Consider the following 16,495-nt stretch of genomic DNA (forward strand, 5'->3'; position numbering starts at 1 on the left):
TGAGGGAATGGGAAAAATTAGCTACACTGAGCTGGAGCTGAATGGCATGAAGTGGGAGGTCTGAGCAGGGCTGCCGCGGCGCCCAGCAGGACACCTTATTAGCCGCGTCATCGCAGTTCATTCAGGCAAGACACACCAGTGTCACCAGCATTCCCACACAAAGACAAAGTTCTTCACACAGTCTATAAACATGCCTCCCTGGCCAATTCATCCTAACTTGACACTGCTGAAAAGAGGGGCTTGAGGGGTTTTCTTGGGTTTTTTTTTTAAACACAACAATAACATAACAAAACAAAACAAAAAACTTGCAGCTCTGCCAAGCAGGCTGAATAGGGCAGAAGGAGGGACACGGTCACGTTCCTGGGGAAGAAACAATCCAGAGGTCAGGCCATATTTTATTCAGTGAACAAATTTTTATAATAACTAAATGTGTTTAAGCTAAATGATAGCTAATATGAACACTTCTCTATTTCTTGTAGAAGGTTTGGGGTAAGATACAATCTCTCCACAATCTCTTTATTTCTGCATATTGTCTGTGCAAGGAATTAAAGCTGCTTTTACTGAGACAATGTGACTGCCTGTCAAAAACGTCCTTTCCTAAGCAGAGGAATACAAACGCCACAACTAGCTGGGCAGAGCAGAGAGGAGCAGCCATCCCTGCTCTCCTCGCTCACTGCCGGCCGCAGCAGAGCCCCGCGGGACCCACAGGTTCTGTTCCGCGCTGACCCTGCACGGGATGGCAAATCCTCTTCGGGTGCCAGCCTGTCACTGCAGGGCTAGGGAAGGCCAGGGAGATGGAGCCTGGACCCCCTGCCCACCTCCACGGCAGGAGGCAGGGAGGCAGGGTCAGGGAAAGGCCAGCGGCGCCGTGACAAAGGCGCCGGGGCCGTGACGGGGCTGCCGTGCTCCCCAGCCTGGCCTGCCAGGGCCCCTCCAACGCTTCCTCCACAAGAGGGGATCCGACCCCAAGAGGAGTGTTCAGAAAAGGAGAAAAAAAATATCAGAAAGTAACTTGACCAGCCATGGGTGGGAGCCAGGAGCTAGTGGGTGACCTCTGGATAGGGAGGTGGTAACACTTTCTTTTCCACACGGCCACAAGGCCAGAGGCAATAACAACTCCTGCAGTGACTTCTGGTGGAAACTCAAGGAACAACGACAGTGAAACGTGTCTTCTACCACAGCCACACCAAGGAACTGAAGGTCAAAAGAATGGAAAGGTGAGGTCCTGGCTTGCAGAAATCTCGACTCAGGATTGCTGTGTGGCCTTTCAGGCTCCTGCCATTCCTACCCAATGACCCCTCCCCTTGCACATTTTAGTCGAAGAGAGCAGTTCAAGAACGGGGTCAGTGGGTGATCCACCTGCAAGAGAGGTGTCAGAGGATGGCTTGGGACAGAGCCCTGTCACCTCTCCAGGGCATGGCTGCCCCTCAGCAGCCAGCCTCAGCCCCTCTGCATTCCCTGACACACAAATTCCAGAGAAATCCCGCATCAATCCTGAACACGAGGTACCTGGTGACTGAGTGTGCATCAGAAGGTGTGATGTGAGTGCCCTCATCGGCGTGCCTAAGGCGTTGTGGCACTGTCATTAAAAAGATAAACTTTATCATATTTTTGTGCCTTGTTCTTTCTGATATAATAGCTAGAACCTATTAATAACACCAAAAATCTCAAAAGGTCAAGCAGCATGCAGCAAGATGAAGGGAACTGTCAAGAAGCTTAGGCAATCATCTTAGCACTCAAGACATTTGCCAGGGCTGTTTAACTAATATGTGATGTTCACTTTTAATTTCAATATAGTGCCATTTGGGCAAAAATGTTGTATTTTTTAATTAATTACAATGTCAGCAGCTATTAAGATTAAAAGAAAGACCACATCAATAATAAATACTTAATCCAAAGAAAGGATTACAAGAGCAATAAAAATCAATTTTTAGAGCTGGAAAATTGTGACTTTTTCCTCACTTGACTGGTATTTTCATTATATTGACAAAACCATGATCTTACCTGACACTGACATTTGCCTAATGAAATAGCAGCCATGTATAATGATGTAAGTACTTGTCAGCTTTGCTACCAGGGAACAGGCTGCTATGCCTCTGCTGTTGGGTTACAAAGACGTTCTCTTGCTCTTCATCTGATGTAAGAGAACAGCGAAACTGCACGTCTTTTTGAATCTTCCTTTACTTTATCATGGAAGATTAAAATTCTTCACATAATTTCTTGAACTGCTCCACGCTGGTAGCAGTTGGTCACAAGCAGGCAGCAGGTCACTGCTGTATCTAAACCTGCACAAAGACCGAGAGGTTGAGCTTCGCGCTTACTGCTCTGCAGGGCTTGCATGTGGTGGAGTAAAGCAAAACTCCTGCGTTCACTTCATGTTAAAACTGCAAACAGCCAGAACATAATCAGGATGTGCAGCAACGGGACACTGATCCAGTAACTCCTTAAGGCTGGGAAAAACTACTTTTTGTGACAAATCTAGAAGAATTCAGAGCCAGGTCTGGCCAGGCCATGGTGCTGTGCCAGCCGTGGGAACTCGCACCGCTTGCCTGGGCAAACAGTGAAGCTCAGAGGGACCCCGGGATAAAGATAAAACCAACCACTTCCAGAAAAGGGTCATGCAAATCACTAGAAGCACAGAAGGGCTTCCCTTGCCAAGGATTACAAACAGCTTGGTGCTGAGGAAAGCAAACTGGCACAAAATTCTTCGTATTTGCACTGCAACTACCAGAGGAAACAAAGGAGGGGTGGAGCGACAGAAACATTTGAAGTGCTAAAGAGAAGGGAAAAACCCTCTCTTTCTAAGGAGCACACTGATTAGAGAAATGAGAGCTGTCAACATTAGGTCTGAACAAAGAGAATTCTGGTGGGTCTAGAGATAGCAGGAGCATTTCCTTTGTTGGAGTGAGAAACTGAATCATCTTAGCTGCAACTCAAACCCTACACAATGGAAGAAAGGTAGAGAAACTTTCAAGAAAGGTGAAGAAGCTACAACTGTTCACCTCTCAGTCCATGAAGCACATCCACCACGTCCATCTGCAACTAACTGAGCACTGGTACAGGCAGATGGACAAGTGGCTAAAACCAACATAACTTCCACCCAGTTATTTACCTGCTAGGGAGACCCTGGATCTTTCCAGGACACAACACAAGACTCAAAGACAACAGCTTCTTCCACAGTGATCCCACCTTCTTATGGGAGTAAGAACGTCTAAAGCTGGTTATTCCCTTCATGCTCCAGACTGGAAGGGAAGCAGGAGGGAGCTCTTCCAACCCCTGCTGGTTTTACGGCTGTCAGCTCATAGCATCACTGTACAGTGAGCATTGTAAATAAAATCACAATAGCAATTTGTTTTCATTTCTCTGCAAATGAATAAAAATTGGATCAACAGCCCATATAGATTCCTTTTAATTGAATCACAGTTACCCTGGAAGATTGTATGGCTATACGATAGAACATTTCAAAAAGACACTGACCACAATGGATGCTGATGAGTGTGTCACCTTTAGCCAGACACTAACGACTGCTCTTTATCTAGCCTCAGACTCTCTAAGGAAAAAATTACAGGAAAAAGAGAAAAATAACTCAATGAGAATGTGACACACTGCAAATTCTCATGTAAAGCCATTTTCAGAGGAAAATCAAGCAGGCAACAAGTTACTTGTAGCCATTTCTTTTTAAAGAGGCATTCTCTCTTTTCTTCAATTGTCTCTCTTTAATTACACTCTCCTGGGAATGGCATTTTTTTAACAACACATCCAACCTAGCCTGAAGCTACGTAAGTTATACTACCAGGAAGACAGGCAAGTCAATGGAGGCAGCTCCAGGAGAACTTACTACTGGAAAATGGGTAAAAAGTAGTGAAGTTCTCCTGAAGGATGAGGGGGAGGCTTAGCAGCCCTTCGAAGAGTCCCCACTTCACAAGTAGCCCTGACAGCTCCTCTCTGTGACCCACACCACGGGACAGCGTTTGCTTGTGTGAAAACAACTGCTGAAACCCCTCCAGGAAAGCTCAGAGCTCTCATTTCCAGCATTGCTTCTCCAAAAGCCACAATTCTGCTCACCTTAGGCAGACAATGCTCAGGGTGACTTAGTGTACCCACACTGTTTCTAAGCGAGACCTTTCTGTGTGACACCTGCAAGTTTCTAAAGTTCTGGATTTTGAACCACTGATTCTCCAGTCAGATCTCTGCTTCAAACCTGCTTTGGTTTACACAGATTTCCTTTTAACATGAGAGAAAAAGCAGGTCTTCAATGTAGAATTTGAACAGTAAGCAATGTAAAATTATTAATAACCTGTTCAGTTATTACTTTACTAAAAAAAAGAGCCCCAAATGCTGAAAATAACAAAATACGGGGAAAATTACCAACTAGGATATCAGAAATCATCATTCACTTTTTATGAAAATGCAGTTAATATGTTCTTAAAATTACACTGAAGTATATTTTCTATTACAATACATACAAGGATAAAACTATTTTTCTGCTAAAAATACAACCTACATAAAGTTAGAAATGTGTTTGTGTAAACACATAGGTTAATTTTTTGACAACTGCATCAAACATGCAAAAACTCGAGCCAGCAGAAAAACAAGAAGCAAGGAAAAAGTGTCTTTGTATTTGACAGGTTGAAAGTAACGAGACAATTTTGCTGGATTTACTCTTTAAAGAGCATATTATACAAACACGCTAATTTTGAGAGCACTTAACCTCAGTTTAAAGGGGGGATGACTGAATATTAATGAGATGAGCCTCAGGGTGTTTAATGAAAAGCTGTCTTTTTGAATGTGATCTAGGGTTTTTAAACCTTTGTTAGAAGACTTTTGGATGGAAGGTTTGTTTGCCCTGGGAGTGCATTCTATCTGAGCACAGAAATTTCACTCGATGTTTAAAAGCACATGATTACAGAGAGAGTTTTCACTCGATGTTAAAAATCACTGTTGCAAAAAAAAAAAACAACTTTAAAAAATCCCAACCCCCCAAAAGCAAGCTCCTCCTAGGATCTTCTCAAATGACCCAGATCTTTAGAGTGATGTTTTCCTTTGCCTAGAAACTAAGTGGCTTTTCTTTTGCTCATTCAGCTGCTAGTTCTGGGAAAAGCCCAAAGAGAAACATTTAGATTGGAGGGGTCTTTGAGAAGATGTGACAGTTGACTGATGAGCATCCATAAAATGACAAAGAATAGTTGTGTGGAGCCGGTGCATCACATCGCCTCTCCCTGGGAAACTAATTGCTCTGAATTGTTAATAGTAACATTATTTTTCTGGCAATCATTTCTTTTGAATACCCAAAATGAGCATGAAACAGCTCCTTTGACCGGACATAAAAGTTAAATGTCCCAATGTTGATCAAATTAACTTCAGCTATGTGACAATGGACTATATTTGTGAGAAAATAATGAAGGGCACAAAGGGGAGCTTTATGCCAGGATTTCACAGTTGTAATGTAAAAATGTTTCTGTTGAACTAGGCCAGGGAACATTTCAATAGGAAAACAGAAGAGCACTGTCACTTTCTGTAAAAAAAACCACATTCATTTTATGGATCTGAATGCTCCAGATAATTTCAGGAAGTTTAAATGGCTGGCACGGCAGCATCCCAGTATCAGGCTAACACTTCACGTCCTCCTCCTTGGCAAACTGACACCCTCAAAGGGCCCAGCCCTGTGGCTGCAACTCGGTCCCTTGCTGGGCTACCAAACTCAGCAGACACTTCTCCCCAGCAAGGGTCTAAAGGACGTGGCTAATACACCACTAATAAGACACATGCACAACCATTAATGACAGCAGATGTATGAAGGACTAAATAAAAAGCAAAATGTATCTCCTTCCTCACCCTCCTGTATAGCTGAAACCCTTCGATTTTAGAAAATACATAACTGCAAGTATGATGCAAATAGGGCTAATTGTGCACAGGAATTGTCCAAAATGGGCCTGGAAGGATTTTTTGTTCCTCACAAAATATGAGGCAGGTGCTCTTATTTTCATTTATAGAACAAGTTCAATTTTGACTGTGTCTGTGTCTATCTGGGACAATGTAACCAGCTTAATACACCCCAATTTTCTACAACGACACTGTGCACGTGTTTGTAAATACACAAGCAAACATTTGCTTAACTTCAGTGTAATAACTTCACCTCTCAGAGTCTAACACCACATTTTCTTCATACTTGCTAAATGTCAAATGCTAAAAACAACCTGACTCAGCACAGAACAGCTAGCTGTCTTTAAAAGCATTACCCCTCACTATATAATTTTTTTTTTACATTATTGAACCTAAATCACCACTGTAAGATTAGGCCTCTCTATTCCCAAACATGTTTTTATGATTATTAATAGATTCACTCAGGAGGAAACTTTTAGCGACAATTTTAAATCATTCACTTGACACTTTTCCTTTGTTTTTCCCCTCTAATCCCTCCTCTTCTCAGTAATTTGGGGATGTTCATGCCAATGTGCTAAAATCTTGTACTTAGAGGGATTTTAGGAAACAAGCTTCCCTGATTATTTTAACAGCTGAGTTTTATTTGCAAACTCTTTTTTTTTTTGTATTTCAAGCTCCCTTACATGAGAAGGCCACACTTACTTCATGTTTATGAAGATGCAGGGTGAACAGAACTGCGCTTTCACCTACTCCCACAGTGACCTAAATCAACTGTGAGAAGGTGTTTGTTTCATTCAGTGAAGGTTTAGCTCATTAAACTGTTTTCCTTCTCAGTATTGTTCACTGGGTTTGAACTCCAGTGCTGTTAAATGCTCTTTAGCAGTTTAAAGGCTTTAAAGGAAAAGATTTATCAGTCTCTGTTTTTAACAGCACTAAATCTGCATTATTAGTTCATGCAGATAAGGGGATTTAAAAGCTCAGCTTGACACCTCTCTCTTCTGTATTTATCTGACACTGCATAGTTCCAGTAGCTCAGCTGGAAATGTAGATCTATGAAGCTTTAAAGAGAGATTAAAGCCAAGAAAAGAAGTACTTTTCCCCCTATAGATGCTCTCACTTTCCCTTTTCCTACTGTCTGAAGGAGTGATGGCAGACAATGGTCAAAGATGGTTCCCAAAACCCTCTGAATGGGGACACTGTTGGTGGTAGCATTCATTCAAAGTGAGCTTCAGTGTATTGTCCTCCCCAATCAGCAGATCAGAATAGAGTTTGCTGGTGGCTGCCAAAAGGTTACCAATGCCGATGAAAGGGGTTTCCCATTATTCACTGCTCCTACAGAACTCCCCTTTTGTGCCAGTCAGCCCATCACTTCACTGTGGAGGTCCGGATCTGCGGCTGGCTGCTCCCTCAAAATGAACAATTCATCTGAAAGCCAGCTCCCAGTACTAGTGTGCAACCTCAAATCGAAGAAACGGGTTTCTTTTATAAGGACAGAGGAGTTGGGGCAGATTTTGGCAGTGTCACATTTTAATGATATACCATCCTGACATCCCTGACCCACCGCTGACACTAATACTGCAGTCTTATTACCTTCCCCTTGCCAGGGCATCGTGGGAGGTCCAAAGCCAAAATTAGCTAATGAAGCACACTGTATGCTGTAAACAAGTGTGCAATAAATAATGCAAAAGGTTAATACAGGTTTGCTGAAGTTCCCTCATGCAAAGAGGGAAGAAAAAGAGAGGATACCAATGAAGCCAAGAAAAAACGGACCCAGGCCTTTCCCACACTGATGTATGAAACAGAACCCAAAAATCTGGGTCTCAAAGTGCACTGAGAGCAGATCCAGATCCTACGGCACCTCTGCCCTCTGAACGAGGCATCTTTTATCAACCACTGCACACTGCTTGTGCAGATCTGCCAAGGGCCTCCAGTGTTTTCTGATGATTTGAGCAGCTTTTGCAAGTGATACAGGAGAAGACAAACTGGATTTTTTCCTCTCCATCCTTGTACCACTCCCAAAAGTGAAAATAAGTGCCTATTTTGGAGAAATTCCTACTTAGCCCTCTGCTGGGGTGCACAGGAAAAACACTTATTTATGCACAGCAGATAAAAGCAGTCTCTTCTGCTAAATATCAGCCTACTTTTAACTAAGATAAAACTTAGAGAAATAAATACAGAATTGGGTAGAATGCGATTTAAAAGGTATTTACACCCCACATTTTAGAGCCTTTCCCAGTGACAGGGAAAAGTGGCCACCCAAAATATAAGTTTCAGTGCACAATTTAACTAGTTTCTCCAGAGCGTTTGCCAGCCGGGCTGCTGGGAGCAGAATTCCTGGGGTGCGGAAGCCCCGACAGCCCCGCCGAGACACCGCAGCCCTCCTGTGGGCGGCCCGGGGGCTGTGGCCTCCCTGCCCTCCCAGGGCCACCGCACGGCTCCCCGGGCCGGGCTGGGGGGACTCAGCACCCTGACGGGCTCAGGGTTCGGCACCCCGACGGGCTCAGGGCTCGGCACCCCCCAATGGGCTCAGGACTCAGCACCCCGACGGGCTCAGGGCTCGGCACCCCGACGGGCTCAGGGCTCAGCACCCCGACGGGCTCAGGGCTCAGCACCCCGACGGGCTGTACCCGAGGGAGCTGTGGCCGCTGCCCTGGCCCTGCCTGCCCGGACCCCCCAGGCCAGCCCCGCCAGCCCCGGCTCATCGCCCACCGGCACCGGGACAACAGCACATACAATGTTCTGCTTTTGTTTTTCCCAGCCGAAGCTGTTGGTTTTAAGCCCCATCTCGTGCCACAGATCGCAGCGCAGGCCGCGGCTGCTCCGGAGACACTTTAAGCTGTTTCTCAGGCAAACATGGAGTCCAGCAGCACCTTGTGAGAGAAGCACCTGCTCACCCTGCCTGGACACGTACGCCCACGCAGAAACAATTTTTTCTTACTCCAGAATAAGCTGTTGTCTTTTCTGACTTTATAACTGCTCATTAGGGCAGCTGTAAATTGTTGGGGTTTTTAGGAATATCCGCTGCATTGTTCCATCCATCAGATGAAGCAGCCAGTGCAAACCACGGTGTTATTAATAACAGTGATGACTGCACACAAATGCTGTGCTGCTGCTTCAGAAAGCCTAGCTGCCTACTGCCCTCGGCTAGTATTGAGATTAAAACCCCACAGGGCGTAAGGCCGAGGGGGCTGGAGCGGCTGAAAGAGCTGGATTTGTTCACAGAAAAGAGGGCTAGGGGAGGACTTTGTTGCTGGCTTTATCTATTTGGTAGCTACAGGAAAGACAGAGACAACTCTTCTCAGCAACACACAGCAAAAGATGAGAGCAATGGACACAAACTGCTTTGAGGGACATTCTGAGTGAGTATTAGGAAGAAAAAGTTTCACAGTGAGGGCAACCACAGCAATGGGTGGCCCAGAGAAGCTGCAAACCACCATGTGTGGAGCTTTTTGAAGCTCAGCTGGATAAGCCTTGAACAACCTGATACGATGTTGAAGTAAGCCCTGCTCCAAGCAGGAGGATGAACATGAGATTCCCAGAGGTCCCTTCCAACTGGAGTAATTCTGTTATTCTGTAACTGAATCATACCTGAACAACAGCTTTATTAGACACCATGCAGACTAAAAAGGAGCTAGGTTAACTAACACAGTTAAACAATAAACCTGCTTTCTACTCTACAAGCTTTGGTGACTTCAGATTCTCCAATCTCAGTAATTTAGTTAAAAGAGCAAGTGGCATAAGCTGCTCTGTCATTGGCACCGCCTAGAAAACTCTGAATAAGAAGTGGCCATTTTTAGTTCACAGAATAAAACCCTCTATATTGGTCAGTGTGGCTTTTGAAACATCTTTCAGGTGCTGCTCATGAACACAGAAGATGGAGAGAGGCTGGCAGAGGCCAATACATACCTATCAAGTACATAGCCCAGAGCCTTATGCCGTATTCCTGAGTAAACCGATGGGCTTGTTTCCCAAGCAATTAAATTGGAAGCATCATGGAAAAGATGAATGTTTACCAAGTCAAAGGCACTATGACAAAAAAAGGAAAAAAAAAAAAGAAAAAAGATTCAGGATAAAAGAAAAAAAACATTTGTTGCATCAGCAAAGCATTCAACATAGTAACACTTTTTGTATTCTCTCTCTTGTTACCTTAATATTTACTCACACAAACTGTGCAAATTTAGTTATCACCACCAGACAATTGTAAAAGACTATCATCAAACTTTTGGCAGCTCATCCACAGGTAAGACTGCATCTAGACTTTTGCTTAAAACATGCATAATATAGAAAATAAAAGCTGTTTGTCAGTTACAATTTACAGAAACCAAGCAGTATCCTCTCACTAAAATATTTTTAGAACAAAATTGAAAGTCTAAACAAACAAATTCAAGTTTATAAAGCTGTAGCTAATTTATCTAGCAGACCTGTAGCTTTGCAATAAAATGAAAAGCTATTGACAGCAGAATTCTACTGACATTAAAGGCTAAATCATATCACTGCAGCTCCTTGTCTGTCCCTGTGTTGAAAGGGACCTTAGAGATCATCAGTCCCACCCCCTGCATGGGCAGGGACACCTTCCACCATTCCAGGCTGCTCCCAGCCCCATCCAACCTGCCCTTCAACACTGCCAGGGATGGGGCAGCCACAGCTTCCCTGGGCAACCTGGGCCAGGGTCTCACCACCCTCATCTTACACTATTTTCTCCTTACACCACATCGACACCTCCCCTCTTTCAGTCTAAAACCACTGCCCCTTGTTCTGTCACTACATGCCTTGGTAAAAATTCCTCTTGTGTCTTTCTTGTATTCTATACTGAAAGGCCACAATAAGGTCTCCTTAGACCCTTCTCTTCTTCAGGCTGAGCAACCTCAGTTCTTTCAGCCTTTCTGCATAGCAGGAGTTTCTTTAAACTTCTTTTAAACTAAAACTCAGAAATTGAATACCTGAGTAGAGGCAAGTCTGTCCTAGAGGACTATTATAAGAAAGAAGGCTAGTTAAAATGCTTTATTCTCATATTCAGAAAAATGCTGACAAAGTTTGGCTGTAGCTGATGAAAAGAGGCAGGGACACCATGTCCCTGCAAACATCCTCAGGTTGGTGCATTCCTATATTTTATCATTGTATTCTCTACCCTATCCTCGCTACCTAAACTATGTAAACTGAATTTAAGACTGCAATCGATTGAGGGCACTATCTTGCATCTATTAACAGAAACCACCAAGAACTATTAGAATATAAATAAATAACATACCCCTCTACATTCAAAGTGTTAAAAAAAACCCCAAAAAAGTGGGGTTTGTCGTTCTCTTTTGTTTTCTTAAAACGAAATCTCTGACTGCCTCAAGGTTCCTTAATTGTTCATTCACCCTGAAGATAAGCTTATGAAGAATAACAGGTGTGAAAAATCAGGATTCACAGAGGAACTCAACTAGGGCAGATCACTGAATCACAGAGGAGAAATAATAGGAGAGTTTTCTGAAATATGTTCTTTTTTTTTGGTTTTTGGAAGCCCCCTGTTTTTGGTATGGATGCATTCTATAATGATGTTTTCCTAGGCAAGGAAAATTAAAAGCTTCTGTTCAGGGATTGACACAGAAGCACTAACAAGTCTCCTGGATATATTTTTATTAAACTATTAGCATGTAGAGATGTATAGATCAGAAAAGTCATGACTGTGAAAATGGCCAGAACTGTACACATAGCTTGGGTTTAAACACGTACCTAGATAGTCATGGATTGACACATTCTACACTCAAACCTAATGAGGGGTATTTTTTTAAACCCATGTGTTTTCTGTAATATTTCACTTTCGTTCTCCAGAAATTGTTCACAGTAACTGACCCCTTCACCTTCTGATTCAGAACAACTGAGATACTGTTGGATCCTGTGGATCACAACTGCAGATTCCTTCAGTCACAGAACTATCACCACAGCTCACCTCATGACACCCAAAAGAGCTGGGAGCCTCCTCACTCTTACTGCCCAACACAGACACCTCAAGAAACATAAGCTTAGTGTATTGTCTCATCAGAACTGACTGCTCCTTCCAAGCTCTATCCCTTTCTAGTATTAACCTGCAAGAAAACATTTCCTTTACGTCTATCTCTGAAGAACACTTCTTTCTCTTAGAAGGCCTAAAAAGAAAGACACATTATTTTTTTCTGCAGAGAGGAAATCCAAGAGGATAGGAGAGACATAACCTATAAAATTCTTAAGATACAAGAGGAAAGGCCAGATCAGCAACTGGTGCTAAATATCCACTTCTGCAGATCTCTACTGCTCAAATCACAAGCCATGTCCTACGGATCTGGAAACATCAACAAGAACCTGCATTATTCCATGGCTGCCCTGCTTGATTTCTGGGCTACACATCTGTAAAAGGAGAACACTGACTGCTTTTCCATTTTTCACAAACTGTTTGCTTAATCTAATAAAAAGGCTTATGGAAACAAGCAAGAATACTTCAGCACTCAAAAGTCAGCCTGTGTGAACATTCAACAGACTTTAAAATCAAACTTAGAATTATAAAACATGAAATGACCATGGAAGTTAAAGTGTTGAGCACTCAAATACATTTTGGTGGCTGTAACATTAATAAGCAGTAAAGACCAAATCTATGACTAAATGAAATAAGAATTGTTAGGTTTCCAAGTAGGACTAGAGAGGTTTGAACCATCTGTGGCTTTATCGAGTTCTCCTTGTGTTCAGGAAAATTTCTCAGAGTCTTCTACAACCAGCTGCTCTCCACAGCATATACTACTACTATTATTGTTATTAAAGATGGTATTTTCTAACACAGATAGCAAACAGCTTCAGTTCTCAGATACACCTCTGTTAACAGTGGTTGGCACTGCTTCTTCCACAGACACACCTACTGTGTAACACCACTGTGGTGTTAACTTCTATTTTCATAGCACTGCCTGCTCCTCCCAGCCCCCACCTGCAGGCTGTTGGATGATCCAAGAGCAAAACATTTATGCACAATTTATGAGGAATTCTCTCTGCCTTGATGGCAGCAGTGGGGACACCTGTAGCTCCACACTGTGGCCCTGGCCATGGACACCAGGAGTTTTTGATGATGCCCAACTGAAAGGCTGCTCGTGACCTGGATTATCCTGGGCTAATCACACCTCCATGGGAATACTGACATCACGTGTTGTCATGCATCACTTCAACTTACTGGGCATCATGTGCTCAATAAATAAAGCAAAGCAACTGTTTTGGAACCAACCCGTTCTATGAACAGACCAATCTGTTTATATTAATACCTTCTTTGAAACAGTGTTAACAAAAATGTAGGCATTATACACATAATCAGAAACAAAGATGCAACGTACCAATCAGTAATACACCATCTCGTTCTAATGAAACCTTTTCTGGACCACTTGCACTGAAAAATAAGCAAATAACAATCAGTCACCTTAAGTAGAGGATTACTGTGACAGTGAAACATACTTACACAGAGAACAACATGAAACAAAATTAATCCATGCACTGTAACTAACAAGCACTACACATAAATTCAGGTACCTTAAAAACTTATATCGTGCCTCTTATAAATCCTGGAATTATTTAAAATTTTGGTCCTGCAGCAGTTATAACCTTAGGCGTGAAATGAATCTAAGTCCTGGTAGCTGTTTCTAGATTAAAGAGAAGCAATCAGGAAAGCTTCACAACTGTATTTCTGCTGAGCCTAAACCTACAAAGTCTTCCTGCCTATGCACCAACGTCTTCGCTTCTTTGTAATTTTACCTGAACTTCAAAATGTCATCAGAGATTTACACCAAATTAAAATGAATGAGATCTGCTAGAAAGCTATTTCTCCTGCTGAGCCAACCCACCTAATATTTCTATAAAAGTTAAGGGGAATTTAAATAATGGTAAAACATTACATTTATCAAAACTGCAGTGCCCGCGAGAAAGCCACAAATCAGCTCATGCCAACGCCCAGCGCTTTGGATACAGCAACAGGGTTTTTCCAGCACCACTCAGGAGCCACTGCCATAAATTACAGCCTCCACAAAAAGACATGATTCTGCATCCTATTTATTCACTGTTAACAATGAACGTGGGGCTGGGCTAATGTTCTCTGGTAATGAATACTGCACCAGACAGGCCGAAATAATGATGCCAATGATTGTGTAGCAAAGACTGCAGCTCCCCATCAGGAGAAGAGCTCCAGCCCTGGCAGAGCCCCCACCCAGGACTGCTGCTCTCCCAGGGCATTGCCTCCCCAGGAGCCTGCCCAGATGGGTCCAGCCAGCCCCTCATGACATTCTGAAGTCCCAAATACTGCTGGTGTAGGGAGTGCCTCGCACAGGAGCTCACTGGATGTATATAGGAGGGAAGAATATACACTTAATAATGTTTAGCTAAATGTAAGTATTTCCTATGGACAAAAGGAGAAAAACCTCCTCAAAGCAGAAGGATTATGCAGAAGAGATGGACTTCTCTTCTGAGCACACATGGTGTGCACCATCACCCCCCGAGCTGGCTGGTGACTCCTGGCAGCTGACTGCACCCACTCTGCACCCACAGACAGGGGATAAGTGGTTCTGAGATGTTCAGCAGTTAACAGCAGTAGGTTGCTGATGCTTATAGGTGCTGAGATTGTTCAAGAATTTGGGCTTTTGAAAGCAAGTACATTTGCCTCGGTCTGATAAGCTTGAATTCAGGGAGGGAACCCCAAGAGTTCACTCCTCTGAAACGCAGCTGATGGGAGCTAACTTCTCTGAGTCCTTATTACTTTTTTCTTAGGAGATCCCAACTTTTGAGTTTTATTGAACTGCAGCTCTACTGAGAAAAATACTGTGGTGACTGTGAATAAGTATCTATTTTATTGTAAATATTCTTTTTTCAAGACCGAAATAACCTCTCCTGTAGATCAGCAGTCAGTGTGGTCAATGTGGGGGCGGCTGGCAAGGGGCTAACACACCAAATCTTCCTGACAGTCCAGCTTTCCTGGCTGAACTACAAATCCCATAATCCAGTAAGGTCCCAGCTATTCACAGTTTCTGTGATGATCATGACAGCCAGTTTCAACTTGAGATTTGGCAAAATGTCAACATTTATTCAGAAGCAAAACAATGAAAAAGGTTTAGTTATAAAAGCCTTGAAAACTGGCTTAAAGCTAATCTGTATCAAAAAAGGGGAGCTCTGCCATTTCACTCTTAAAAATAACTGCACTGAACTTTTAATTACTGAAGTACAAGACAAGCCTATGATGAGGCCCAAGGTAGCGTCTTCAATCAAGTCGTCATTTTTCATTTGCTGTTTTCCTCTTTGGCAACATAATATGGACTTCAAAAGATGCAGCTCTGCAACAGGGCCAACTAGGTCCTGTTGCTCAGAGCCATACCCTGATGGGCTTTTAGCATCTCCAAGGACAGCAAGTCCACAACCCATCCAAGCCCTCTTCTGTCCTTCACCCTCACTGTGAGATCTTCCCTTGCTGTGACTGCTGAACGTCTTCCTTTGGAGATGGCAGTGAGCCCTGCCATGACCTCAGCCCAGGCCCCTTCCCCCTTGGATGTGCCCTGCCTGCTGCAACAGGCTCAGGCACCCACAAGCAGGTTAAGGTTTTGTGCAACCCAAGTGCTCAAGACCAAGAGACCTGCTGTCAGCCACCACCCACCTCTCCAGCTGGCCCTCCCAGAGAACTTCACTCTGATCCTGTCACTGGTGGCCTCACCAACACGACCCACACCAGTGTAAAGTACAGCCAGCCCTGGGCACTGCTGCCTTGTTTCCTGAAGTCTACACTGATACAAGCCAATTAAAAGGTATTTGCAACAGTTTATAGCTCATGACACAGTAAAACACAGGCATTCCTTACAGCAGCTGGGTATCTCCTCACACATACACTGCACATGCTGGTTTTAAGGGCAGAGGGATGCATTAGAAGCTGTTTTGCAAAATATTTACTTTATAGATGTAAGTGAACTTCTGACACCTTTCTATTAGAAGTCCTTAAAAAATACATAAAATAAAAATAAAAATCACAATTTGAAAACTAGTCATTACATACTACCAGCCTTTTCTTTGTGAATAGAGTCTCTCAGGAGATGGTGCTGACCTTTTAAAACCCCCTCGAAACACCACCTACATAAATAACCTCTGCTACATCGGGTAAAAGGACCTCCAGACAACATTAACATGAAGAGAGAGGTTAGAGAGGGCTAATGTCAAAAAGCACTGTGAGCAATAAGTAATGCACACAAACCATGATTGATAATGACTAGCACAGAGCCTTAATTCATCTTTTCTCCATCATTTTACTGAGAGGGACCATATCAAATTAAATAGTGACCCAGCAAGGGTTTATTCAACCATACAAAGCAGGGGCATGAAGGAAAGACATATTAAAGTGGCAATGACTGCAGTGTAATTGCAGCTTCTTAAAGGAACACCACGGGTCGGGGGAGAGGGGAGCCCTGGCAGGGGAAGCAGCTGAGCACCAAGAGCAACTGAGCCACGTCCAGCAACAACCCTGGGGACAGCTTCTCCTCCAGCCCCCCCAGGAACTTGGGCTTCACCCACTCACAACATGCTCAGTGTGTTCCACTAGCCAGGAAAAAGGACATACGTCCTGGCAATCATCCATAAAAGCCACAAG

The 16,495-nt window shown here is 43.5% G+C and overlaps 1 protein-coding gene across 2 annotated transcripts in view; it reads right to left on the reverse strand.

Moving 5' to 3' along the window:
- Nucleotides 1-16,495, reverse strand: part of INPP5A (inositol polyphosphate-5-phosphatase A) — a 193,947-nt gene that overhangs the window by 62,909 nt on the left and 114,543 nt on the right. For both annotated transcript variants that reach the window (XM_051618458.1, XM_051618459.1), the window contains exons 7-8: nucleotides 13,218-13,270; nucleotides 9,790-9,909 (exon numbers count right to left, since the gene is read on the reverse strand). In XM_051618458.1, coding sequence (XP_051474418.1) covers nucleotides 9,790-9,909; nucleotides 13,218-13,270 — 173 coding nt within the window. The remainder of the gene's footprint in view (nucleotides 1-9,789; nucleotides 9,910-13,217; nucleotides 13,271-16,495) is intronic.

The sequence above is a fragment of the Apus apus genome, chromosome 4 (genome assembly GCF_020740795.1).
Source record: "Apus apus isolate bApuApu2 chromosome 4, bApuApu2.pri.cur, whole genome shotgun sequence".
Taxonomy (NCBI): domain Eukaryota; kingdom Metazoa; phylum Chordata; class Aves; order Apodiformes; family Apodidae; genus Apus; species Apus apus.